Source organism: Volvox carteri (genome assembly GCF_000143455.1).
Source record: "Volvox carteri f. nagariensis unplaced genomic scaffold VOLCAscaffold_58, whole genome shotgun sequence".
NCBI classification, from domain to species: domain Eukaryota; kingdom Viridiplantae; phylum Chlorophyta; class Chlorophyceae; order Chlamydomonadales; family Volvocaceae; genus Volvox; species Volvox carteri.
Window position 1 is genome coordinate 463,288 of NW_003307601.1, and position 27,045 is coordinate 490,332.

At 57.4% G+C, this 27,045-nt stretch overlaps 4 protein-coding genes across 4 annotated transcripts; 2 read left to right on the top strand and 2 right to left on the bottom strand.

Moving 5' to 3' along the window:
* Positions 1 to 192: 192 nt before the first annotated feature.
* On the top strand, positions 193 to 3,763 carry VOLCADRAFT_107119 (uncharacterized protein; the record flags this gene model as incomplete). The annotated part of the gene is made up of 6 exons (XM_002956131.1): positions 193 to 726; positions 831 to 1,157; positions 1,262 to 1,348; positions 1,432 to 1,635; positions 1,938 to 2,245; positions 2,720 to 3,763. 6 exons carry the CDS (start codon positions 193 to 195, stop codon positions 2,763 to 2,765), a joined length of 1,506 nt encoding a protein of 501 aa, XP_002956177.1. The 3' UTR covers positions 2,766 to 3,763.
* A 102-nt stretch (positions 3,764 to 3,865) lies between these two features.
* On the top strand, positions 3,866 to 6,160 carry VOLCADRAFT_77019 (uncharacterized protein). The gene is made up of 4 exons (XM_002956132.1): positions 3,866 to 4,252; positions 4,329 to 4,415; positions 4,813 to 4,960; positions 5,279 to 6,160. The coding sequence occupies exons 1-4, from the start codon at positions 4,046 to 4,048 to the stop codon at positions 5,482 to 5,484; spliced, it is 648 nt and encodes a 215-aa protein (XP_002956178.1). The 5' UTR covers positions 3,866 to 4,045; the 3' UTR covers positions 5,485 to 6,160.
* Positions 6,161 to 10,507: 4,347 nt separating this feature from the next.
* VOLCADRAFT_48050 (uncharacterized protein) lies at positions 10,508 to 10,720 on the bottom strand (the record flags this gene model as incomplete). The annotated part of the gene is made up of 1 exon (XM_002956184.1): positions 10,508 to 10,720. A coding segment is annotated over one exon (213 nt), but the record flags the coding sequence as incomplete, so codon positions are not given.
* An 8,335-nt stretch (positions 10,721 to 19,055) lies between these two features.
* On the bottom strand, positions 19,056 to 26,430 carry VOLCADRAFT_119303 (uncharacterized protein; the record flags this gene model as incomplete). The annotated part of the gene is made up of 10 exons (XM_002956185.1): positions 19,056 to 19,478; positions 21,252 to 21,434; positions 21,800 to 22,266; positions 22,927 to 23,343; positions 23,586 to 23,979; positions 24,380 to 24,418; positions 24,690 to 24,882; positions 24,946 to 25,229; positions 25,781 to 26,065; positions 26,290 to 26,430. 10 exons carry the CDS (start codon positions 26,428 to 26,430, stop codon positions 19,056 to 19,058), a joined length of 2,826 nt encoding a protein of 941 aa, XP_002956231.1.
* Positions 26,431 to 27,045: the final 615 nt, after the last annotated feature.

Sequence of the window (27,045 nt, forward strand, 5' to 3'; positions counted from 1 at the left end):
TCCTGACATTGCTGTGACATCTTTAGAGCGTACCATTAGCCATAGCTTAGCACCGGTCTGTCCTCGGCCGAAAATGGCCACCCCACCCACTTAGGTAGCACACGGCTTCGCATGCTGCGGCCTCCGGGAGTGTAGGGGCGGTGGGGTGCAGAGGCTAGGCAGGCGTAATAGCAGTGTGAGAGCTCAGCAACGATGTTGAAGAGCATGAAGCAGAAGTTCAGCGGAAAGAAGGACGCCAGCAAGAACAAGGACGACTCCCAGCCCTCGACCAGCGCCAAGGCGGGCATTCCCGCCTCTAGCAAGGCACCGGCTCCTCGCCCTGTCTCAGCTACTCGGGAGAAGCCGCCGCTCCCGGTCATCAACGAGCAGACGCTCTACCAGTACTATGCGGAACCCTTGCCCACCTTTCGGGATGTCTCCCCAGCGGAGAAGCAGTATCTCTTTGTGCAGAAGCTGCATTTGTGCAGCTTTGGGTTCGACTTCGCGGACCCTACCAAGCACGTCCGCGAGAAGGAAATCAAGCGGCAAACGCTTTTAGAGCTGGTGGACTATGCCAACTCTGGGGCAGGGAAATTTACGGAGGGCGTCTCGGAGGACATTATCTATATGCTCAGTAACAACCTTTTCAGGACGCTCCCACCCGTGCGGTCCCATGGCGACGCGGAGGGCAACTATGACGCAGAGGAGGAGGAGCCTAGCCTGGATCCGGCATGGCCGCACCTTCAGGTGTGTCTTGGATCTGCTTGGGCGCGGGCCGGGCGCAGGTTGGCCCAGCTGACCGGCTGCGAGCTCATGCCGCCCTGTCTATCACGCACGCGCCCTGCCCCCAGATCGTGTACGAGTTTCTCCTCCGCTACGTTGTGTCAAATGACACTGATGCGAAGATTGCGAAAAAGTACATTGACCAGCAGTTTGTGCTTAAGTTGCTGGAGCTCTTCGACTCGGAGGACCCCCGGGAACGCGACTACCTAAAAACGATCCTGCACCGCATATATGGCAAGTTCATGGTGCACCGGCCTTTCATCCGCAAGGCCATCAACAATGTCTTCTACCGCTTTATCTTTGAGACGGAGCGGCATAACGGAGTCGCTGAGTTGCTCGAAATTTTGGGCAGCATTATCAACGGCTTTGCGCTGCCGCTAAAGGAGGAGCATAAAGTAAGCCAATTTCTTTGAAATGAGAGCTATGAACTTAAAAACGCTGCACTTGGGCTGTCTTGGAATGATTCCGGCCAAAAAACGTTGTCCATCTGCGTGCGCAGCTGTTTCTGCAGCGGGCGCTGATGCCGTTGCACAAGCCCAAGTGCGTGGCCATGTACCACCAGCAGCTGGCGTATTGCGTGACACAGGTATGTTGCTGAAGCTCGGGCTGTAAGATGTGCGGAACCCGTGTCATGGGAATTGCTTGCCCCTTCCTTTTGCATGACCGCAGTTTGTCGAGAAAGACTCGAAGCTGGCAGAGCCGGTGCTCACGGCGCTCTTGAAGTACTGGCCTGTGACAAACAGTCAGAAGGAGGTGCTGTTCCTCGGGGAGCTGGAGGAGATATTGGAACTGACGCAGGCAGCTGAGTTCCAGAAGGTCATGATCCCACTTTTCAAACAGTTGGCAAAATGCTTAAACAGCCAGCACTTCCAGGTACGTGGCTTATTGGCGGTCTCCTAGCATATCCTCGACCGCTGGCATGCTGGTCTTGGTTTGGGCGTTGAGATGGGGGGGGGGGAAGGGATTTCAGGGAAGTCACAATCGTGAAATGAATGTGGCGGGGATACTGGGGGATTGCGCTTCCCACGTAATGAGCCCCATGGAGCTCTTTGGGCGTATGATGAGTGCGTTGCTGCCCTGACGTGGGCTTGAAGCTAGGGGCTAGGGGCGAATTTGCACATGAAGATGCGTTCAGGATGAGTAATGCCCGCCGTTGCGCCGCGCCTTCTTGACAGGTCGCGGAGCGCTCCTTGTTTCTATGGAACAACGAGTACATCGTGAACCTGGTGGCGCAGCATCGCCACCAGCTATTGCCAATCCTGTTCCCGGCACTGGAGGAGAACACGAACAGCCACTGGAACCCCGCGGTGCACGGGCTCACGTGCAATGTGCGCAAGATGTTCCAGGAGCTTGACGAGCAGTTGTACGAAGAGTGCAAACGCAAGTACGAGGAGGAGCAGGCGTCGGAACGGCAGGCTATGGAGAACCGGGACAGGAAATGGGAGTACCTCCAAAAGTTGGCGCTTCAGAAGAGCAATGGCCGGTAAGAAGGTTGTGAAGATAATTGGGATCCATCGAGGGGGTTGCTGATCAGTCAATGTGCCGAGCAGACATGATTTGCCTTTTCATGGACGGTCGTGTGAGGGACATAGGATTGTGAGGCGGGATGCGTTGGCGCTTTATGAGGCAAAACTGTTCCTGTGGGCTGTGGGAACTATGTAGCGAGGGGGTTGTTCCTAATGCGAGCCTTGCGAGCAGTGCGCCGTATATGGAGACCAAACAGCTGAACAAGCAAGCACCTGTTCAGTGTTTACCTAAGTTTTTGGGATTGTGCATTTGTTTTTTTGGCGCTTCAGAGGGTCAGTGTCAACTAAGTTTGTGTTGATGTATCTTGGTTGGTATTGCGTACATGGGTCAGTATCGCGACGCGACCTGTCAAGCGCGGGGCTCTGCGCCCCAAAGAACTGATGTGATGGCGACCTGTTGTTCCATGATCCTGTGCTTTGTCGCGCTACAGGCCGCTGCCGGAAGTCAAGCCGCTTTCGGCGCTACTCAGGGTTTGAGACAGGGTAGGGCAGCTTGCTGGCAAATATTGCAAGCGCAGCAGCAGCTTACGGCGGCGCACCTTGGGACGTTGTGGTTTGCCTGCAGCGCGGCCGTGCGCATTCAGTAACTGTCATAAACGCCTGTGAGCCGCGCGCGATTACCCGATGGTGCGCAATTCGCACACTGGGGACGCTCGGGTGCCGTGTCAGAGCCGTTTGGCTAGCTCCTGGTATTTACTCTTGGGGGTCGAGCTTGTTGTGAGGATGTAATGAATGGTGCAGTGCCTCGGAGACCCAGGTGGCTGGCCACGTGAGCCCGTAGGCCGCGTGTGCAAGTAGGTCGTTAGGGTTTGATGGTCCCCGCTGTGCAGGAGCTTTCATGGGCGTTTGGTGCGCTTTCCGTCTTGGAGTGCGGGTGTGTTGCGGCGTTGCTGTCTTCCCCGCATGGAGCTAGGTCACCATGCGTGTACAAATAAGGACTGAGTCGCGGCGTTTGAGCTGCAGTTACGGGTTTGTGCTTGAGGCGCTTGGACGGACGAGGCCACAGCGGCGAATAGTGATGGTGCAGTGTTAACGCTGTATGACAACCGTTTTTAGTCAGGGGCATGCGAGGTGCATTTCATGATGCACCGCATATCGGATTTTACACGACATGGGGACGGGTAGAGTAGGGTGCCGTTGAGTTTTAAGAGGATGCGCTGGGCCTGTGGATAATCACATGTCGCGAATGCGCGCTACCCATGGTGGGGGGAGTTGGTGCCCTATCTGTGTTCTGCCGCTGGTGTGACACTCCGCTGGTGGAAGGAAAGACTGAACCGTTGGCTGCATCTGACTTTTGGGTGTGTGTGGACCTGTCGAGCTTCCATCGCAGCGGCCTCTTGCCTGGGTCGGAAGGTTTTGCGCATCGCCGGTGAAGGGGCGCCGACACGCCTCTGCTCTATGCATGAGAAGCCCAGCTCTTTAGCTGCGCCATGTCACGATGTGCTGAGCGGGCTTCTAATTCAAATGCTCTTGTGCTTAACGGAAAGGTCTCCAGTCGTACAACGCAAATGAGCATTGTTGCAGCTGCAGCAGTGAGACCGATTACCATATGCCCATTGCAAATATGTATGCTGTATCGAGATCAAGGCAATTTAAAGTTCATACACGGTTGAAAACTTTGCGCCGTCACAACTGAAGCCGAGAGTCCAAGAACAACTCGTATTCTTTGTTTAGGACACGAACGATTAGAAGCAATCTTTATCCGGAAGGAATATTTAGCACGCTACAGGTGTTACGAGCCCAAGTAAACAACTGAAATGAGGCCGCCGCTGCGAGGCGGCCGGGGACGTGACTCAGGAGGCCGAGGTAGCTTCGGCCGTGGTGGTGGTGGCCGTGGCTTTGGTGGTCGCGGAGGCGGTAGGGGCGGCTATGCCGACGCGGGGCCGCCGGAGTCTGTCATCGAGGCGGGCGCCTTCGCTCACGCATGCGAAGGCGAAGCAGTCGTAAAGCTAACAAATGAGAAGGTAATCACATGGCATGTCGCCATTTCTGCAGATGCTGGTGTGGGGCAGCAGACGGAAGTATATATCTGTCATGCAGATTCCCTATTTCAACGCACCTATCTTCTTGGAGAATAAGACGCAAATTGGCAAAGTCGAGGAGATCCTTGGTCCCATTAATAACGTGGTAAGCAGACCTAAACATTTAGCAAACACCCCGTCGTTACCCCGGGAAGGCAACACATACAGTTGCGGTAGCCGATTTTCCACGACAGGGGCAATTCGTGGTGCCTTGGGTTCTCCGTTGCATGCTGAGCGCAACGACGAACATGCTCGTTGTTCGTGCTGAATTCCCCAGCCAACCCCATGTACGACACTCTTTGCCATTATCGCTCGCTCCTCCGTCGCCGCATCTAGTTCGCCTGACCCGCGTTACCCAACGTGCCTGCCTTCGTAACCGCCATAGCTGCGACGAGGCGTCGTATTGTGTGCGAATTGGGAGTATTCGCCCTGCTTGCATCATGAGTGCTTACGTGCCTTGAATTTGTTTTTTATAAGGATCTGTTGCGGCTCCAACGACGCAGTTCTTCACCATCAAGATGGCTGAAGGTGTAGTTGCAACATCGTACAAGGCAGGCGACAAATTCTACATTGACCCTATGAAGCTCCTGCCCCTGGAGCGTTTCCTGCCCAGGCCAAAGGGCGCATCTACCCCTGGAGGGGGACGTGGCGGTGAGCACCTCTATTCGTGCTTGCGTTTGCGCTTACGTTGCGCTGCGTTGTGGTGTGCTCCGCCGTGCTGTGTCTCTCCGTGCTGCAGACGCCCTCGGCTGGGGCCGCCTCCCTATAGGCTCCTAGTTTTTTGGGGACACTCTTAAATACATTATAAAGGGAGCTTAAGTGTGTTGTGTAACATAAAGTAAAAGCAAGAGCAACGTTGAAGCGTGTTATGTTCTCGTCACATGAGCACATCTGCCCACCTCAGCATTGCACCCGGGGCTTCCTTATCCAACCCTCACGCTGTATAGTTCACACCGGTTGTGCCTGCAGGGGGCCGTGGCGGTGGCCGTGGTGGCCGCGACGGCGGGCGGGGTTTTGGTGGGCGGGGCGGCCGCGACGGCGGCGGCCGGGGCGGCTTTGGCGGCCGCGGCGGTGGCTTTGGCGGCCGCGGCGGCGGCTTTGGCGGTCGGGGCGGTGGTGGTTTCGGAGGCCGCGGCGGCGGTGGTTTCGGAGGCAGGGGCCGGGGCCGGGGTTAATCGCACAGCCCCTTCACATCGCGTGGGTTTCAGCAGCGGATGAGTGCCCGGTGCCCAGCGCGGTTCGTGTGCTAGTGCCACCCATCCCTGAGTGATATCCCCCTTCATCTAGGGGAACGTCCCCCCTTCTCAACACGCACGCAGAGGGCGATAATGTGTATGTATACACCATCTTCCTTATTCCCCCGGCAAGGGCCGCACGCATGCATGCAGCTGCTCGCAGTGGTTAGCCTCTTTGCAATCGCTGGCTGGCTGGCTGGCTTGTTGAGGAGAAACGTAACCCAACCATGGCCTGTGATTTCCCCGCCTCCAACGGTGCCCATTTAAGGTCGTGTTTTACTGGCGTGTGTTGGGCTTTGATCCTGGCGATGAAGGTTGTGAGGGGGTAGCCCGGCCGCTCGAGTCTTGAGTGTCAGCAAGAGGAGCCCACTCAAGGGGGTGGGAATGGCGGTTGGGAGGAGGCAGCAGCATGGTAGGGGAGGGCGTCGCCCCGGGGAAGGAGGTGAGACACCGAATTTTTCTGGGAGCCGTACATGTCATTAATTATGTGAAGATATTTCCACGGCTTGGGTTGGGAGCTGGGGCGGTGACGGCGGCACAGCAGCGGCAGTTGGAGTGCGGGGACGATGGGGGATAAAAGAGAAAGTAAAGTCCGGGGCGGGATATGCCGCGAGGGAAAGGAACTCCGGCGCAGATTTAGGTTGCGGCTGGTGAAGGGAGTGGCTGTGGGGAGGTTCTTCGTGGGGGCGTTTCTCGCCGAACGCTGGTGCGCTATCGCTCATCACTGTATGAGAGATAAAGCAGGACTCTTTGGGATGGTGGTGATGAAGACGATTGACGGTGATGACCGAAAACGATATTGTAACAGGAGGGCGAAATTGAGCACCACGATTATCTTTTATGTATTTTTAGATGTTCTAGTCAGCGCGCGGGAGGCAATCCTTTCCTGCGCTTTCTTTCGGCAGATGCCAACCGAGAACCAACCGAGACATACAGACGTGAGTATGATGGGGTGAGGAAGGGGATGGGACGGCCCGCATTTTTCTTAGTCACCTCACCGACCTGGTGGCGAGGCGCTCGGATATTTGCCTGGCCTGCAGAACACGACGATGCGCGTGATGTGGTGGAGCTGTCTCACGTCGGAAGAGTGTCAAGTAGCCTCCACTGCTCTTGCTCGTACAGACATTACTGAGCTCCTGTTCTCGCTCACGTAAGACCTAGCTAGGGGATCCCAGGTAAGCAAAATGCAATTGCGTGTGCAAGTTGTGCTGAGCCGAAGGGGGGGGGGAGGAGACAGGGCAGCTGCTAGTGGCCATTAAACTGTAGAATCCCCCACCATGACGAAGCCGCGTGGTCCAAGGTCCAAAGCCCCCGGACAGTTCGTCATCTTCTTAAGCCACTTCCTTCGCGATGCTGGACTAAAGACATTGTCATCTTCTTGCCGTTGAAGCAAGCAGTGGTCATCAGTGCTCAATTCTACGATAAGTCTCCGGCCGCTGTAGGAGGCTTCCTGCACGGCCAGAGCTGCAGTTCAGCAGCCTCATCGGTATCCACTTCCGTCGTATCCGTACCCGCACTCAGCTCACGACTCCCTGCCTCCCCCTCATCCTGATGAAAAGCCCCCACACGCCACAAGTCTTTTGAAGCGTCCCTCCTCTCCTTCTTCGGGTCTCCAGCCACCATCAAGTCGTCACCTCCAGCGAACTGGCTGAAGCAAAAGATGCTTGGTGTCACGCCACAATACCAAAGAACCGCAACCAGAGGGAAAAGCGAAAAGAGAGAGACAAGAGGTAACATGCAAACACATACATATACACACACAGACACACACACACCGTGTTTACTCGGTGGTGAAGCATTGAGCGCATTCCCTACATCTCACGCCCCTGAGTCACAACCACACTTTCCGAGTGCTCTCAATTAACAGTGCAGCATACACACCGTCGGCAGTACACTCCAAAGTATGGAAAAGGGACACGCACGAACACAGCTCTTGGCCTATACACACTCTCTCTCTACCCCCCGGGCTGGTCCGGCCCCCCGGCTGGCCCCCTCTCTCCGCCGTCGACATGAACGCGCAGAGAATCACGGATTAGAGCAACGAGCGAAATTAATCCAAGCCCGTCAAAAATATGGATACCTAGCAAAAAGTAGGAAGTACTATCGGTACGCGAGGTGACCGCCGACGGTACACATAGCCCTGTTGGCAGACGCATGCACCCACCAACCCTCACCACCACCAACAGACGCAACGCGGAGATGCCGCGTGCATTCCAATTCCAAACTTGAAGGCGTTTTCTCCCACGCGCGCAAACATACGCGTGTTCGTACCTCCCACCACAGACGCGCAGACGGCGCAGTCTGACGCGATCTCCTCCATGCCTTGGTGTGGAAACACGTTCCACTTGCAAAACCGTGTTGGTCGCCTTCTGTCCCCTTTGAGCCCCTCTTCACAGCCTCGCAGCTGGGGACGACCGCTATGTTAAGGAAGCGCTCGCCGGAAACAAAACCGCCATCGCACCGCACATCACACATTTTCTCACCACATCACACATGCAAGGGGGCCCCCCACCATCACACTGGGTGCGTGCGATCGCCACCACCATCACCGCAATGTTCTCCTGTATTGCGCTGCTCTCGTGCTCTTCTTTACTATGCTGTAAAGGCATCAATGATCCCAAAACCCCTGCTAAGAGCAGCATGAACCCCGCAACCCATCGAGAATGCCCAGCACCACATCTCCCCCTCTTCTCTTTCTCTGTCTGTTTCGCATCGAGCGGAGGATGCCCCCACATAATGCATGCATACATACATACTTACATACATAGAAGGTCCCCTTTTAAGACAAGGACCCAATCACACATACACACGCATCATCTCATCATAAAGTTCTCTCGTGCACCCACCCATTTATTCAGAGTACTCAAGCCCCCCTCACCTCTCGCCTAATCGGAGAATGCGTGGTGCACATTTCCCGCGCCATGAGAAGCGAGGACAAAGCAACAGATTACCAACATGACGACTAAGGTAATGGTGATCGTAACATCGTGAATCTCGTAAAATTGTGAAATAATGATGATGATGATGATAATAAGACGCGTATGCCAGAAAGTAAAAGGCGCGCGGGCGCACGCACCTCACGGCGCACTGGTTCCCTCCCACTCGCAATATAGCCGCCGCGCCGCGCGCCTGCTCTTACCGCACGTGGCGTCCTCTGTTCCAATGCCGCCCCTAGCCCCTCCCTCGCATATATCCTCTCGCCCCCCTGCGGTGGGGCGCGGTGCAGTGCGGCCAGTGAGGCCTCTAACTGGCAGCTGTCAACCGCCAGATGCCCGGAATCATAACCGTCAAGAGTATTGACGTGCACTGCCCCAAAAGCCGCCCCCAACCGCTCCGAAACACGTACTCCTGCCCGTTATCATCCACTCCTTGAGACACACACACACATACACATGCGCAACCCCATACACCCGGACCTGATTGTACGGCAAGACGGCCTATTATCCAATAAACAACGTAACCGGAACAGCACCGCATCGCACGAGACACATACATACACACAAACAGATATGGGCGTGCGTGTCTTTGGTTAAAACAGGTACGTTCCTCCTCTTCAAACTACTCGGTCATTCGCACACGCGTCCACTAGCACTTCCGGCGTTCGGCACTTATTGGTGATGTGTGTGTATGTATGTTATGTATGTCCTTCCTTAAGCAGGTGTCAGAGCTGACATGCTGATCATCTCCCTTTTTCTACATGTATGCACCGTAGGCGCCGTAGTTGCATGCAATATATACGGCATCTGCTTGGCACGAGGTCAGGGCTCCATCAGCACCATCTCACGTGCAGCCGAGCGAACGACAGTCAACCGACCAACCCCAACGAACGACAAAAGCCCAACAAACAATCTTCGCCTGTCAGCTAGTAGCTGCTTCCCTCAGCATCACCAGATCCACCCAATCGACATGTGACGCCAGTTTCTACTTTGCGTTTGCACTCCTACCCCCACCCCCTTCGCTCCGTCTACCTCTGGTATCTGCTCTTTTCATTGGCCAGTGGTTCGTCTCAACCCGCCTAGCTCCTCCCGCCGCTGCTACCCGGGCTATGCTATCTCTGAGAGGAGGGCTGCCCTCAGCTCGAAGGTAGGTGGGTGCGGGCCACACGGGGTGGCGCTTCCGAACATAGTAGACTCGGCGTGACACTGGTACATCTCCGTACTCCGTACACACAGACGAACATACACATTCAAACATGCACACACGCACATGTTTCTTCTACTAGCACAAACAAACAAACAATTCGCGCGACTGTCCTCCACACACCCCACCCCCTCACCGCGCATCCACAAACTGCAGCGGGCCGCACCACCGCAAGGCATCGCAAAAACCCGCTCACTACTTTTGAAACGAGAGCAGGTCTCGCGCGCGATCCATGAAGGACGTCTTCCCCGCCCCATCCGCATCATCGCTCTGCGTGTCACCCTCCTCAAAGACCACCTTTTCAAACATGCCGAAGAACTGGCGCAACGTGACCTTGACCTCCTCGCCAGGCTCGCAGTGCCCCACGCTCATCAACACGGCCGCCTGCATCTCATTGACGGGCATACCGAGCCGCTCCATGGCGTCCATCAGTGCTGGCATATCGATCCAACCTGCACGCGCGCGCGCGTGTGTATAGGTTGTGTACAGGTTGTGTGTATAGAGGATGTGTGTGTGTAGATTATGTTTTGGGTTTTGGGTGTAGGGTGTGAGTGTGTGTGTAGGGTGTATGTGTGTAGGGTATGACTGCAGGAAAATATGCGCCCCGCAGTACACAGCACACGCACGAAAAGATCAACAGCTATGATGTCCAAAGCACTGACTGTCAGCGTCCCAAGCCATGAGACAGACAAGACCCCCAGTACCAAAAATGTAAACCTTGTCGGGCGCGCGGGTGCGCGGGGATTTCGTGAGGTAGACACCCCACGCGGTAGTATTTGTGGAGAAACCCCAATAAAACCCCAATCCACCCACCTAGCTGTTTGGTATCGAAGAACGCATAAACCATGAACTTGACGAACTCGTCAAAGCCTATGCTGTGCGAGTTGTCAATGTCGATCTCCCACAACATGGCCTCCACATCGCCCGCCGTGGCGTACGTGCCCAGGCTGCGAATCATGTTGGCGAGCTCCCCGAACGACAGGGCGCCCGAGCCGTCCTCGTCCAGCTCGTCAAAGGCGGCCTTGAACTCGGGGACATCCGCTGCGACCGTCACCATCAATCAGGATGAGAGGCTGTGTGTATGTGTGTGTGTGTGTTAAAGTGCGTGTGCTTAGGAGTGCATGTGTGGTGTTAAGGTGTGTGTGCTTAAGCGTGAGTGTATAGATTTGCAGCATCTAGAATGATTGGTGGCTGCTTTCTCAAAGTCCCCGGACGACCCCCGACCACGTCCCAAGCCCGCACGGCCAAGGGCCCCCCCCTCACATTTTATCATGTACGACGCCGTAAGCTCGCCGTACCAGGCAATGTCGTGCCAAACCATCATGAACTCCTTGTACATGGGCTTGAGCGTCACCTGCGTCACAGTGCCGTGTTGGTATCCGGGAACCAGAAAGGGCCGACGGAACAAGCAGTGAAACCGACATTGTGATCTTTCATTCGTGGCCCGTGATTTGAGGCCCGTAAAGAATGTAAATTATAATTCAAGGGCTACAACAACAACAACAACAACAACAGCGTCCCGGTTGGCATGAGTGCGTGAGTGAGGCGCGCGCGGAGGAGCAGACGGACGTAGAGCCGCGCTCCTGCCCCTGCGCTGTGTTTCGGCCCGGTCAGGGCCCCCGGTGCTCTCGGTCCTTTCTCGGGGCGAGCCGCCCACAGTGTAACACCCCATCAACAACGGACCAGCAGGGGTCCCCTTCATCGTCGTGTAAAAGGCACGATACATATACTCAAGGAATACAAGAAAAAAAATAAAAAAACACCCGTACGGCAGGGCGTCCATGAGAGGCGGTACCGGCAGGCGTACGAATGAGCCACCCTACCTCCCCCTTCCCACATCTTCTCCACCTCCTCCCCTCCACACTATCACCACTACTATCACTTCTATGACCACCATTACCACCAATACTGCCGCTAAGCAACAATAGCAGCAGCAACAGGAGCAGCACCGAACAGCAGTTAATTACCTTGTTGATGTGTTTCTGCGCCTTGTAGTCTCGGCCCAGGATGATTCCCGCCTGACTGGCCAGGTTCACAATGAAGGCGGTGGACAGCCTGGTCTCGCCGTCATGCCGCCCGATGAAGTAGTCCGTCATCTTCTCCAACACGATACTGCAGCGGGGGCACAGGAATGGAGTAGAAGGGAACAACAATAACAATAACAACAACCACAGCAGCAGTAGCAGTAGCAGCAGTAGCAATAGCAGCAGCAATAGTAGCACTCACGCTGAAATGCCCTCCTCCACTTTGTCCGCCGTCTTGCTGCGCTTGATCTCGTGCATAACCTCGTGCGGCTCCAGAATGCCACACACCGACAGCAGCGCATATTGCGGAAGAAACACCCAGCAGCCGTAAAACACCAACAGCAGGTTCGTCAAAACCACAGGTAACCAGATGTACATTGGCATCGCGACGTCGCGAATGTAATCAAACTTGTCGTACGGGATGACGAATGCCATCGACATGGTCATGATCAAGGAGGCCTGTGCAAAGATGATGTTGAAGAGCCACAAGAGGAGGAAAGGCCGGCCGAAGAAGAACAGGCGCGTGATCTTCTCCTCGATGCCAGATGCCAGCTCGTGCTCCAGGATAGACTTCTCGCTATGCACGTCCTCCTCGTCGTCCTCGTGACCCTGGGCGTCCTTCTTGCCGCCACGCCCATGGCCGTGGGGGGCCCCCTTGCGCGTTCGGTGCTCGTCACTGCTGCTGTGGCTGCCCGAGCCGCTGCCCGAGCCCGCAGATGCTGCATCGTCGGCCTCGTCCGGCGCCCCGGAGGAGGGGTTTGAGCCCCATTGGCCATTATCAGCTGCTGCCGGCGGCGTTGGCGTCGGCGTCGGTGGCGGCGCCGGAGCCGCCGCCGCCACGGCGGCAGCAGAGCCGCCGTAAGGCGACGCGGCTGTTGCCGCGATCAAGTTCGCCGCACCAAACGCGTGCGCTGCCGCCGTCGCATCCACCTGTATGCCGTATGATGGCGACACAAGGGCTGACGACGACGGCCCCGACGCGGCGCAGACGCCCGGCCCGGGCACCGCAACCCCGTTTCCGTACCATTGGGGTGGCATCCCCAGTTGTAAGGCGTAGCCCAGGGACGGCACCCCTAGCAACGATCCCTGGCCGAGCCCGCCGTCGCCGCCGTTGTTCATGCCGTACAGCGGGTTGTTGCTCATCATGCCCTCTCCCACTGGGCCGGGACCCGGGCAACGATCGGAACTTCCTCGCCCCACGACGCGCTTCCGACAGCCCGCTGCTCCAGGTCTGTTGCTGCTGCTGCCGCTGCCGCCGTCGCCGCGACTGGCGTCCTCAGCTTCGCCTGCGGCGGCCGAGCCGCCGCCGCCGCCGCCGCCGCTGCTGCCGCCGCCACCAAGCAACCTTGGCGGGCAGGTAAGCTGCGGTCGACCCGACCAGGGTAACGCCGTGGTCGCTGCCGCCGCCGCCACTGTTGCCGTACTCTGTGCGACACCACGACGTGCCGACGCCGGCGCCGCGCTTCCGCCGCCCTCCCCCCTACAGGACGCGTGCTGCCACCACGGAGTACGGTCGTAATACCTACTGGCAGTGCGGCTGCTGCTGCTACAGCTATGGCTGTATCTGCGGACGCCGCCGCTTGCCTCCGGGGCCGCCGCGGTGCGCTTCTCCCTGCATACCTCCAAGAGGCCCAGCAGCCCACTACCACCACCGCCACCGCCATCGCCCCGCAGCGGCGCCGGACAGCGGCCAGGGGCACCGGCCGCCAGGCTCCAGCAAGCGCGGCCGCCGGTATGGCAACTCTCCCACCACTCTCCGCCCCCGCCAGCCGCAGCGGCCGCCGCCACGTCGCAGCTACCGGTCGCCGGCCCGGCCGCAAGGAGGACGTCCGAGGAGGTCTTGCTGTCTTGACGGCCTTCCTCCAGAGACTCCCCTAGCGGCCCGGGGCGGCCGGGAACCCCAGGACGCGTTGTCGGGGCTTCGAAGCGCAGCTGCTTGGCGGGGCGCTTCACAGACGTCAGGTGCCCAAGCTGCGTGAGCTCCAGGCCTGTGTTGTGCTTAACTGCTGCTGTCGTCGCCGTCGTTGTTATTGCCGTTGTGGAATTTTATGTTGGTAATAACAATAACAATGTCGCCATGTCAACACGCAGGCAGGCAGGCAGGCAGGCAAGGCATGAGGTCATTCAGAGAGACACATGGGTTGCGGTCGCTACGTCAGGCAGCCGCTGGTGGGCGCCAGCAGCCACCGCACCGCAGCCGAGGAGTGCAGGCGCAAGCGGCGCAACCAGGTTCCAAGTTGCCACAGTCCTGATGAAGCCCATCGGGCTCTCCCCCACAACTCCCCTTCCTAGCACCAGGCCCTACAGCACCAGGCCCTACAGCACATGCGGCGTTTGGTGCAAACGTGCACAAACCATCGTCCGTTTAATATACCGACGCACACACACACACGCGCGCGAAACGCGAGATGTTTCCGTCGACGTCGCCCTGTTTCCCACCTAGCACCCAGCACCCAGCACCGAGCACTTACCGTGGAACGCCAGGTGCTGCTGGTCCATCCGCTGTGGGGCGGCCACATCCCCGCCGACCTCCAAGTCGGGCCCCATCCCGCCGGAACCCCCTGCCTGCCGCTGCTGCCGCTGCTGCTGGAGGTGTAGCTGCTGCTGCTGCTGCTGCAGCAGCAACAGCTGCTGGTGATGCTGATGCATCAGTGCCGCATGCGATGCTAGTGTGCCGACTGCAGCTTCGCCTCCGCCGCCAGCCTTCCCCTCCGGCGCCGCTGCCTGTTCCTCGCTGGACTGTTCCTCGCCGTCGTCGTCCCGCTCCAAGCCACCCATTCCCTGGACTTTGCGCCAGAGATTCCTCGCCTCCCGCGCCGTCTTCTTCATGACCCAGCGCATGTTGCCCGCCATGAGCGCCATCATGGCCGCACACACAAAGGAAATCCAAACCATCTGGTACAGCCGCCGGTTGTACAGCAGCAGCAGGGCCATCATGAACACCAGCAACCAGGCGTGGCTATACACCTGGCGTGGGGGACGAGAGAGGCGGGGAGACGCATAAAGAAAGGAAGGAAGAAAGAGGGAATCTTCTTCAAGTGAATATCAGCTGCCGAGCTATAGGCCCCTCCCCCTTAGGATCCCCCCCGGCGATTGTGTGGCCTGCCGTACCTCTGCCGTACCCCGTTTCCCCCCTCAGACCCACCCATCCACCCACCTCATTCAGCTCCGCCTCTAGACATTGCTCACACATGTTGAGGAAATTGAAGTTGCGCAGCACCACCGAATGCGCCCGGAAGCGCTTTTCGCACATGAACCGCAGCAGCGAGTACAGGTCCTGGTCCACGTAGCCGATGATGTCACGCCAGGTCTCCCGCACGCGCATGGAGGGGCGATACGTGGCGGGGTCGTTGGCGCGGTCGATGACGGAGGAAATCCTGTGGGGGGGGGCCATAGCGGGGTTGGTCTTGGCGGTGACGGTGAGGGGAGTAGGGCGGTGGAGTGGGGGTTGGGGATGCATGCCGAAGTTCCCGCGAGAGCGTCTTGCGGCCGCAAAGGGCTCTCTCTCGAAGCGCAATCTGCCGCCCAGCCCTCCCCGCCCTCCGCGGCACCTTCGCGGGAAACCCAAGGGGGAACACAGCAGCACATACATACAGACATATACGCAGACACACCCAGACACAAAGGTGAGCACACCCACACACGCACGCACGCACCTGAGAAAGGCCACCGCCGGGATGTTCTGTTCCTTACGTGCGGTGCGCTCCAGAGCGCTCCATTTGGCCAGCTGCCAGGAGATATAGGGAGCCGTGCGGGGGAGGGGGCCGGCCGGACATATATGCAAGGAAACAAGGAACAACGGGGGGGAGGGGGAAAGCGGGGAGTCGCATGCAAGCCGGGTAGAAACACACAGTGGAAGCAGTAGTGGGCCAAGGCATTCATGGCATTCAGCCGACGTCCCTTTAGGGGACACATGAAACTGTGGCGCATCATCTCCTTCCTTCCCTGGGGGGCCCCCTTCCCTCCCTACCCTACCCTGCCCTTCACTCCCCCTCCAGCCGCCCTGCCCGACGTCCAGTTCCCCCCACTCTCGCGATGGGCGTCCGACAGGTTTCCCTTACACCTCCAACCCTTCCATACACTCCGCCCCCAACGAAGCGCCTTGGTTATATCGTTTCACGCAGTTACGTCCTTGCCCCAAACTCCCATTAGGACAGTTTATGAAAAAAAGTTTACGGCAACGTTATTTCCTTGGCTTTGGTGCATCTATATTTCCCCACTCGTCCCACCCTTCCTTCCGTACGCACAACCCCCTATCCCACCCCCACCTTGACATTCGTAATGACGCTGGTTAGCAAGCTGAACAGGATGTGCACGATGGCCAGATAGAAGAGAAGGTAGTGCGCCGCGTGGATGACAGTTTTGGGAAAGACCTGGCGGTACCCGGCGTCGCAGTAGTACGTGCCGTACTCCGGTGGCGGCGACGGCGGGTAGCTGGGGGAGCCTCCGTCCGCCGAGGATTTCCCCTTGCCGGAAGGCATACAGATCTTTTGTAGTGAGGGCTGCAAGGGGCAAGGGAGAGAGGGGGAAGAGGGGATCCGTCGTTGCGTACGAAAGTAGCGGGGTGTGGATGCGTATGTATGTATGTATGTATGTATGTATGTATGTATGTATGTATGTATGTATGTATGTATGTGTGTGTCCCAGCGGCAAAAAGGGGCGAGGCCTCAATGGGGTTAAGGGGGGTGAGATATAACACTGCAGGGAGGACAGGTATGCGGGGAGGGCTGAAAACAGCATGCTTGTGAAACGCATGGTCTGGGAGATAGGGGGAGCCGAGTGAAGAAGCCCAGCGGGGAAAGGAAGGGGGAGGAGGAGAGGGGGTGAAGGAGCGCGAGAGAGGTTCAATGAATAAGGAATACAGAGCTTTGAAATTGCAAAGTTACTTTTGAGAAAGCAGGCAGTTGACAAAAAGCGGAGAGGAAGTCCTTGTGAACCTGGAACGGTCTAACCTCCATGAATAGAAGCACAAGCGACACGACGCCCAACGCGAGAAGTTCGTCTTTCACACGTGCAAGCCAGTTCGCCTTTCTTCCTCTCAGGATGTTGTTAAGAAAGGTAAGGAAGCCCTACAGATAGGTTTCCAAGGTAGCTTGCGTTAGCGGACGAACCTGCAACGTTTTTTCGATGTACTGTGCAGAGACCGCGTTAATCTTACCACCATAAAGTCCCAAAAAAGAGTGATGAAGAGGAACACAAGGAAAAGGGCCGTAAGCTCCCATCTGCACACGCCGTGCAAAGTTACGCTCCCAACCACTGGGGCCAAAGCCAAGCCACGTCCAGCATATTACCTACCCCTGCATTGCTGCAGAAGCCGCCATGGTGACTAGATTGGTGCGCGGCTGTCACCCCCTGAAGGCTCCTCTTCACGTACTCCGAGCCTAATCGCACTTGCAAGTTAATTCCAAAACTGCTGCCGAAAGTCTGATGCCATACTGTCAGCATGCTATCGCTAGCCTATAGAAGCCTTACTGGCCCAGGCATGCTCTCCTCATTGTTTTTACGAAGATGGTTTCCCGACCCATGCTTAAAAATGTAAGGAGATCATAAATGCATATTGAATGGGTAACTTAACTTGCCTTCGGGTTGGCAGGCGACTTTGTAAGTTTAAGGTTGACCCACAAACGCTTGCAAAATCTTCACTGTTCCTAAAATGTTACAAATTTGCTAACAGAGTGCAAGAAGATGCACTGTCGGCGCTTGCGGAGAAAGACGTATTGTTTATTGTACTGCAACCTGGCTCGAGGAAGTTCGAGGACTCGTCCTGCATCAGCGTTTTTTTCTTGAGGGACTTTTTCTTCATCTTAATAAACGATATGATACGTTTTACGGGCACCAATATTGAAATCGACGGAAAACCGTCCTGTCCGACTGGGCGACTAGCTAGACCCGCCCGTCGCCGACTACACGAGTCTAGACACGGTCTGGCCTTGTAGAGTCGAGGGGCTGATAATCCAAAGCCCGCATATGCGCAAGATCGTCATCGATGATAACTATGATGGTGATACATGCTCACCTGCGCTCTTAAGGCCCAGACGAGCCAGGAGGGTCATGGCGTCACTGCAACGAAACAGCCCCCTCAGCATCTTGTACGGCAGCGTCAAAAAGCTGCTTCATCGAATCGCCTGCGTTTCCGCCTTGCCTTAGACGGTTTTCCTGCCTCCCCATGCATCGGGTGCAGCGTGAACGAGGGATCGCAGTTGCGGTTTCCCCGTGTGGAGCACGGATGACGAAAGGAGATCATCAACACCTTCAACACCATTTCGGAAATTGTACCGTGGCGGTATCCCTGAAGAAGGCCGTTGAAGGTAGATCTCCGTGCTGATTTTATGCATACATACTTAACTTTTGGTTGGCATCCCAACCTCTGACGATCCATAATTTGCTGTGGGATATTGCCTGCCTGGCGGCCGCAAGTGCTTTGAACTTGGCTCATAGAATGCTATATTAGGCTGGTTCGGTTCTATCTTACCTTATAGCTTCCATTCAATGTAGACTTGCTAGCGCTGTGGATTTCTGGGCACGGCTTACTGCGTTCGCAGCGAGAAGTCAGGCTGGGGTTCCATGCCGTCCCAACCAACCTCATCCCTCTTTGACAGGTGTGACAATTTGCCATTTTCCATTTGCATGGAACCGACAACCAGCAATTTTTTAAGACGTTTTTTTCCTTTTCTGACCTCAACACTGTGAGTACTAGCTGAGCTACGACGATGCCTGGCTGTGTAATATGTCCCACAGCAGTGTTGAGCGGATGGCGTCCTTGGCGTCACTCCTACTGCAAAGTCCGCTGCATAGATAGACGAGCAAGCCATGGCCCTCGCATATACATGTACTGCGCTTGTCTGAAATCGCCTTGGTCGCCTCAGAAGTGCCCCAGAAGTTAGCTAACACACGCCTCAGCCCAAACTTTTATCAGCACTCTAGCGCCTTCAAGAGCAGTATCCGCAGCCTCAGCTGGTTGTTTTTGGCGTCTCTAAGCCGCAAGAGAAGAAATCTAGGCAAATCGATTGTGTCAAAAAAGAAAAACGCGTAACAAGAAAGCTCGCTTGGTCATTAATTGCAGCCATCGTAGTTGTTAACATCCCCACTCATATCCGATACAGCTACTGTACTGTCACCCACATCCCACATCGCACATTCATTCCCACACCTTCATCTTTCCAGCCACACCCCACGACCACTAAAACCACAACCGCAAAGCAATCTACTCAGCACAACCATGCACAAGAGATGCTTCCGCGGAAAGTTTACAATTACATTCGGTCGTTCGGCGCCAACTGGAGATAAAAAAACATCATCCAAGGCCTAAAGCCACCGTCCACTTCCCCCTTCCGAAGCTCCTTCCCCCTAATCCCCACCATCTCCAGCCTCATACTCGTCGTCAACTCCCCCCGAACCCGCGCCAGCAAAGCCCCGCGCCAGCCCCGCCAGCGTGCACAGCAGCGGCGCTACTTCCCTTGGAGCCATCCCGAGGGGGAACACGCCGTTCCCCGCGGACGCTGATGACTGGCACTTGCGACGGGGCGGGACACCCGCCAGCATACGCGCCAAAAGATGTCCGGGCTCATCGCATCCACCTGCCTCGAACACGAGCTCACGGACTCCAGCCCAGGGCGGAGGCCCCGGAGGCGCCATCACCGCCTCCGTCGCGTCCGCCGGGGCAGGTCGGAATGGGTGGGGAGCTTGGCGCAACGCGCTCGCCGCCAGGAGGCCGATGAGGTATGTGTGGAAGGTGGCCTGGTGGTGTGCCAGTGGGGGAAGCATCGCCAGCTGCATTTGCACAAGAGGGAAGAAAGGTAATGGCGCAGGGAAGAGGTGAATCTAAAAACCCTAAGTCAAGTCGTGGTGTGCGGGACCCTCGGCACGTGCGCGCAGTGCCCAGGGAAGCCCTTTCAACCAGTGCCCCGTCCTTCTAGCTTTCCGCTACCCATAGTCCAAACCAATGTCACTGGCATACATACATACATACATACATACATACATACATACATACATACATACATACATACATACATACATACATACATACATACATACATACATACATAGCCTACACGTCCACACACGTCTGGAGCAACTTTCTTAGAGCCGCGTTAGCTACACACGTTAGCTGGAGTTTAGGGGATAAGGGGATAGGGTGTCGAGGCGCGGAGGGGGGTTTTGAGGTGGTGGGGGTGGTAGGGAGGTCGAGAGGGAGGTTGAGGGGATAGGTTGCGAGGGGGGCGGGATCAGGGATGGGGCTTGGGGGGGTGCCGCGCAAGGGGACATGGGGGAGGGAGGGTTTATTTGCCTGGGGGAGCCGTACCGGCGGAGGGGGGGGAGACCGGGGAAAGGGCGGGGAGAGCCGGGGGGGGAGGGGAAGAGGTAGAGAGTACACCAAGAGGATGTAGGGTTGAGGAGTGGTGAGTGGAAACAGGTGGCCGTAGCGAGGGCGCGGATGAGGGGGAGGTGGGCACCCAGAAGGGGGGGCCGTACTCGAAGGTGCGCGCGTGGTGCAGGACTAGGTTCTTCAGGGTACGAGACCGGGTTTTTCGTGGTGCGGCGTCTAGGTGAGATAGGATCTTGGGAACCAGCCGTCTTGGTAGAGCGGTATTGGGGGGGCGCCGAGCTGGCTACCCTCCCCCCCTGTGGTTTCCGGAGGCTTGATCGCCCTGCGTTGCCGCAGGGTCTTCCCGTTTGAGTACTTTTCAATTTAGACCCAGTGCTGTGGAAGGGCGCGGACTTGTGCGGTGTTACCCCCTCGACGGGGGCTATCTCCCCTGGACTAGCCCAGGGAGGGAGAGGCGGAAGAGGGTAGTAGTCTCAGGAGGCTGTTTGGCGTCCTGTGGTGTGAGCTCTTTGCGCTCTTTTTTGCGTGAGGATTTTTGAGCTTGGTGAACTCCCCAGCCCGGGAAGACTCGTCGGGCTCCCGGTCGCCCAAGTCCTGGTAGCGAGCTCTCTGAGATGCTCGGTTCGTTCGGTCGGCAGGAAGAGCCCCCCAGTTGCGACTTCGTTTATGTTAGGAGACCAACGGGCATAGATCCCGTCTAGTTGGAGCGCCAAACAAGCGCTGTTGCGTGCCGGCCGTCGTTTCCCGTGCGGCCTGACCCGGGGGCGGAGTGCATGAGACTAACCAGCCGTATGCACCCGCCCCCCGCGCTGTGCTTCGGCCCTGGGCCCCCGGCTTTTCAGCCCACAGTGTAATCAACGTCATACATACATACATACATACATACATACATACATACATACATACATACATACATACATACATACATACATACATACATACATACATACATACATACATACATACATACATACATACATACATACATACATACATACATACATACATACATACATACATACATACATAGCCTACACGTCCACACACGTCTGGAGCAACTTTCTTAGAGCCGCGTTAGCTACACACATATGTGTGGGGGTGTCCGTAAAAGCCTAAGGAGGGCCGTGGACGGTCGTTGCTTCGTTGAATTCCGGTCTTCCGACAACATCGACACATCGCTCACGGCACATCGCAGATCTACCGGCGGAACGTACCTCTTTCAAGCTGCCGGGGCAGTTAGGTACGACGCCGTACGCCTGCCGTACCGCCTGCCACACCAGCCCGACATCAACACCCCGTTGTTTCTGCGTGCCGTACTGCTGCGTCGCTGCCGACGCCGCCGACGCCGCATCGCCGCCGTCGGCATGTAGTACCTGATCCACCAAGCTGACCAACACCTGCCGTCGTCGTCACCGCCACCATCGCCGTCGTACGTTATCAAGGGAGGGGCAGTACGGCAGTAATCGTACAAGGAGAAAAGTATGCGCGTTTGATAGAAGATGAGATCTGTAATTCATGGATAGGGTCATCAAATGCATCCTTTACCAGCATCACCACGTCATGTACGGCAATGGTGACGGTGGGAAATCATATGATAATAATGCAAGCAAGGAGCGATGCCGACAACGGCAAACTGCCGACAACGTCCAAACCGCCAGCGGTTTGAAAAAACGGGTGAATGAAGCCCAATACGATTTCTTTCCTGGTGCTATTCAACAGCTTGCGGTACCTACCGCGGTCGGGTCCCCCACCCCACCCCCACCTTGCTCAGGGTGGTCACGGCGCTGCAGTTCTCTGCCGCCAGGTACACAGCCACAAGGTTGCACAGCGCCGCAGGCATGTGCTCCTCCTCTTCCACTTCCTTCTCCTCCTCCTCCTCCGCCGCCGCCGCTGCCTCGTCATCCTCAGTGTCTGGCTCCTTCACCGCCCCCACCATGGGCGGGCAACCAACGCCGGAAGCTGAAACGTGGCGGCGGCCGCAACCCCGGCGGCGGCGGCGGCAAATGCGCGCCAGGACCGCCGGGTCGTACGCCAGCGTCTGCAGCAGCGATGAGGGCACTTCCAAGACGTCCAGCGGCAGGTGTATGCCGCTGAAGTGCATCAGTGTCCTACCGCCGCCAGCATCGCCGCCGCCGCCGCCATCAACAGGCCTAGGCGCCGCGGCGGAGAGCAGCAGGTGCAGCGCGTGGCCCATTTCGTGTAGGAGCTCGTGTAGCGCCGCCGGGCTACCTGGAGGAGGTTGGCGGCATGGCGCGGGTGTGTAGGAGGTGTTCTCTCATCCTGGATCAACCGAGAGCCGCCGTTAGAAGGAAACGATGACGATGACACATTGACACGAGCCGCATTACTTTACCAAAGGGACGACACCAGCACCGAGCGATGTAGGTTGTTGCTGTTGTTGCTGTTGTTATTGTAGGTTGTAGCACCGGATATGCAGGTTGCGCAATGGAGCTATTTTCTTGGGGCCCGTTGCGGCTCAACCAGGGGGCCGCCCCCACCTGGAGCGCTGAGGGGCCTGGGTGGGGCCGGTCGAAGGCTGCCACATGAACGTTGTGCCGAACTATCCAAAAACTATATTGTCGTGGAGTTCTCCTGGGGCTAGGTAGGGAGGCACACTTGCCGGAGCTGTGCTCTGCTGCTGCTACATGGCTTGCTCCATCCCTCTTTCTCCCCGCTTATTAGCACCGAAGGAGCAGCGCTGCTCTGCCGCGCGAGATATCTTGATGCCATTGGCCGTACGGCGTAATACACAGGTACACACGACGCAGCCCCCTCCTTCCTAGACTTCCCACCCAAAGGAAGGGCAACGGACATGCATACATACAGGCAAAGGCACGGCGTTGAAAACACTCAGCTGTCGTATACCGCACACCGTACGCCATACTGTACCTGTACGGCCGTTGCGCCATTCCGCTTGCAGCCCGATGGCAACTGCGGCTACCGATGACTCGTGGTCGGCGTTGTACGGCAAAGCTCCGGAACCACCAGTACTGTCGGGGTCACCGTTGCTGGCCCCGGCTGGAAATCGCAATTGCCGCGTGCCGTACCCGGATCCTGGATGCAGGTATACGACGCCCACCAGACCGCGTTCCGACCAAACGGTCACGCGAACGACCCGTGGGTCCCACAGCTCGGGTGCTAGTACGGGTGATGAGTGCCACCCCACTCCCTCAGCCACGTCTGCATCATTCAACGCATCCACGTCCTCAGCGACTTTTATTCGCACGTGCATCAAATCGGAGAGCTCCTCACTTAAGCCGTACAGTACGGCATACAGGTGCATGTACGGCTCCAGCTCCGACGGGTCTGTGGACGGGTTGAGGCAGCGTAGGGGGGGGGAGCCACAGGAATTCTCCAACGTGTGAATGAAATGGGCAGGGAGTTAATCATAATAATATCATAACTTAATATCATACTACATGCAAATTCCTAAGAAGTAAACAAATAACCGACGTGCAACTAATCAACTGCCCGCGGGGATGGGGTCGGAGAAGGGTAAGCAGCCGTTGTGACACCAAAAATCAACAACGTCGGATGTTCGATCCCACCTGGGGGCAATCCACGCCGCCTCATCAGCAGCTCCCGTGCGTAGTCCACATCCCAGGGGGCCAGGTCCGGCAGGGGCCACCCGTCCGCGGCTGTGGGGACGTCGCGGCGCTGCGGAACGCTGCCGCCGGAATAGCAGCCGCCCGCGAAGCTGCTGTCGCGCACGCCCTGTCCACTGTCGCCGGTTACGCCGCCGTCGCTGCTGTTACGGCTGCTGCTGTTGCTGTTGCCTTTGCGGTTCAGTTTGTCCTGGCTATCCTCTTGACCTTGGGGTCCCCCTCCCACAGTGTCCCTTCCCCCCTCCTCACCGCCCTCCGCACCCTCCCCCCTCTTCTCCCCCTCCTTCCCCCCTTCCCTCTGCGCCTCCGCTCCTAAGGCTTCTCGAAGCTGCTGAACCTGACGCAGCAAAACACACACGACGCGTGGGGAAGTGTGTGGGGTACTACAGTGGGCATGGAGTGCACGGATAGCTACAGGGAAAGGGAAAGGGAAGCGTCAAAGGCGTTTTGGGGTGTTGACGAGGCGGACATATCAGGCGGTTAACGGGCAAGGGGCTGCTAATAAGAAAAGCGAGCGCGGGACGTGCCGTGACAGGGGGAGAGAGAGATCGGGGTCGGGGCCAGGGCGTGGGGATTACGGGTAACAGTGCGCGGCCGCCCTGAGAGGCAAACCTCTCGCTACACAGCCGCCACTAGATGCCCCCCTTGGGACAAGTCCCGCCCGACACCCGCCTCCCTCCCCTCCCATCCAAAGGCATGTAAATCTCAGGTCCCCGCTTTCCCCCTCTCTTCCGCACCTCTTCCTCAGCTTCCCGGCTGAGGACCTCTGCCGTGTCCTGAAGGAAGAAGGAATGTACGGCATTCACGGAGATGGGACCGTTGGCTTGGCGATCATTAAGTTAACGGTTAGTTGGTTATTGGTTGGGTGGTTACTTGGGACGAAAACGAAAGCACCTAGCCCTGTATGTGCGTACACAAAGCCGCAGACAGAGACACAAACCCAGGGAGCTCACATCTGCCCATCCATTCGTCGTCCCCAGACATGCCGTCGTACACAAAGAAACCACCCAATGCACGGTTTCACCTGCAGTAACGCCAACTAATTACCTGCAGTAACGCCAACACCGCCTCTCCATCAGCTACAGCCAGGCCCGCCCGGCTGTAGCTGAGATCCACAAAGGAGCAATAGCCCTGCAGCGCCGCCAGCCGCTGCCGTACAACCGCCAGCTCGCCCAGCCGCTGCAGCGCTGCCGCCAGCCGCGGCAGGAACCCCGCCTCGTACACGGCAGCACGTACGGCACTACAGGGGTGTCGGCGGAGCAGGGTGCGAAGGTTAGTTGGTGTGAGCGGCAGCCCAGCCGACCGCGGAACGCCCGCCGCCGCCGCGGCGGTGAGCATTGGGCCCAATAGTGGGTCCTGGTATAGCAGCTCGTCGTACGGCTCCGAGTGCAGCTCCGAGCTGCCGTGGCAGTGGTCAGGGCTGCGGAGGCGGCGCCCTGCCTGCAGCGCTTCGCACAGCTGGGCCAGCGGCAACGCGAGGGGCTCCGGTCCGGGGCCGTACAGTACGGCGGCGTCCACTGCCGCCGCCGCATCGCGTTCGGCCGTCAGCATGCGGGTGAGCTTCAATTGTAAGTTGCTGGGAGCTGTCTGAAAGGGACCGAAGAGGGGGGCGACGGGGGGAGTGGAATTGAAGGCGAGGGAAGGGAAAGGGAGGGGAGCATCCGTGGATCACGTAGATCGAGACGGGGTAATGAGTGTAGAGCATTGAGAGAGAAGTGTGGAGCATTACAGAAGTGTAGAGCATTACAGAAGTATGGAGCATACAGAAGTGTGGAGCATTACAGAAGTGTGGAGCATTACAGAAGTGTGGAGCATACAGCAAAATAATGGTATCAGTTGTGGTGAAGAAGAAACGGAAGGGCTGGTTACTGGAGGTTACTGGAAGTTGTTTCGGGCTCAATGAGCACGGATCATACATACATACATACATACATACATACATACATACATACATACATACATACATACATACATACATACATCCTGAACTCCTCCATGCCATCATAAGGCCGGGCATCCCCCAGGTCGTTACCTGCCAGGTCGCGCGCTAACAGCATTGCTTCTGACAGCAATGCTGGTGCCATCCTCACATGCCAGTGACCTCACCCACCCACTCACCCAGCTCCCCACCCACCCACCCGCACAGCGTACAGCCGGCTCAGCGCAGCGCCGCCGCCCTCATCCTCCCCATCCTCCAAACCCGCGCCGCCTCGCAACAGCGACCGCCGCAGCAGCTCACACAGCCGCATCTGCAGCCGCAGGTTCATCATCGCCTGCTGCTGCTGCTGCTGTGGCTGCTGCTGTTGTTGCTGCTGTTGTGGCTGCTGCTGTTGCTGCTGCTGTTGTAGGAGCAATGTTTTCATCTGGGTCGCCAAGCGCTGTGACGTGAGGTCTAGCTTGGCCAGCAAGTCCCCATCGGCAGCCTGGTCGGTGAGGGGTGGTACTGGGTGGGGATCAGGAGGGCGGTGGAAGAGGCCGAAAAAGAACCCGGAGAAACCTCAATTCGAAACCCACAGGACACAGTCAGTGTCGGCATCCAACAGACATTACAGACTGCGAACTCTTTGCATTCCTCCTTCCTTTTTCCTTGCTCCTTTGTCCCCTTCCCATTTTCCCCGGGAGGAAGAGGAAGAGGCCACGCGCGCACCTGAAACACGTACGTTTCGTACTTGGCGCACGCCGTCGCCACTTCCGCCGCCGCCTCACGCCAGTCGGGGCTTACATGATGTATGGCAGTGTGACGAGACACCGCGGTCATGGTGCGCAGCTCCGCTAGGAGGTGATCCATGAGAGCCAGGAAGGCCAATCCGGGGGGCTCCCTGGAGCTCGCTCGGAGCAGGACATCCAGGCGGGGGCGTACGACAAGGTGCCAGTAGTCGCGGAGGAGCGCTGGCGTAAAGACGCCCGGCAGGCCGCATAACCCAAATGTTGATCCTTCTGCTGCTGGTAGTAGTGGTTGTGTGCGTGATGCTAAGGGGTGAGATGCGGCTGGCGAGTTGGAGTGGAGGATGCTATTTACAGCTCGGTCTGCAAGGGAACGGCTGGCGGCTGGCGGCGGCGGGAAGGGGATACGCGGTGGTGTCTGGCTGAGATGGCGATTGTGGCTTGGGAAGCAGCGGTGCGCCGCTGGCGCTGGGGGGATGCGGAAGGGCGGTCCGGCGGTTGTAAGGTAGCCTAGGGGTGGGATGTAGGTGCGTGATGGAAGGTGGATGTAAGGCGGTCGGGTTCTCGAAAACGGGAAAGTTGAATGCGCATGGCAGAGGATGGCGTGGCGCAGGTCTATTGAGGAGTTCTGAAATTGGAGACGCGTGGTAGCCAGGTCATAGGATTGACTCATCGGCTTTGAAATTGGAAATGGAAGTTTGATGTTAACGAACTTGCCTTCAACGGAGTCTTACATCAG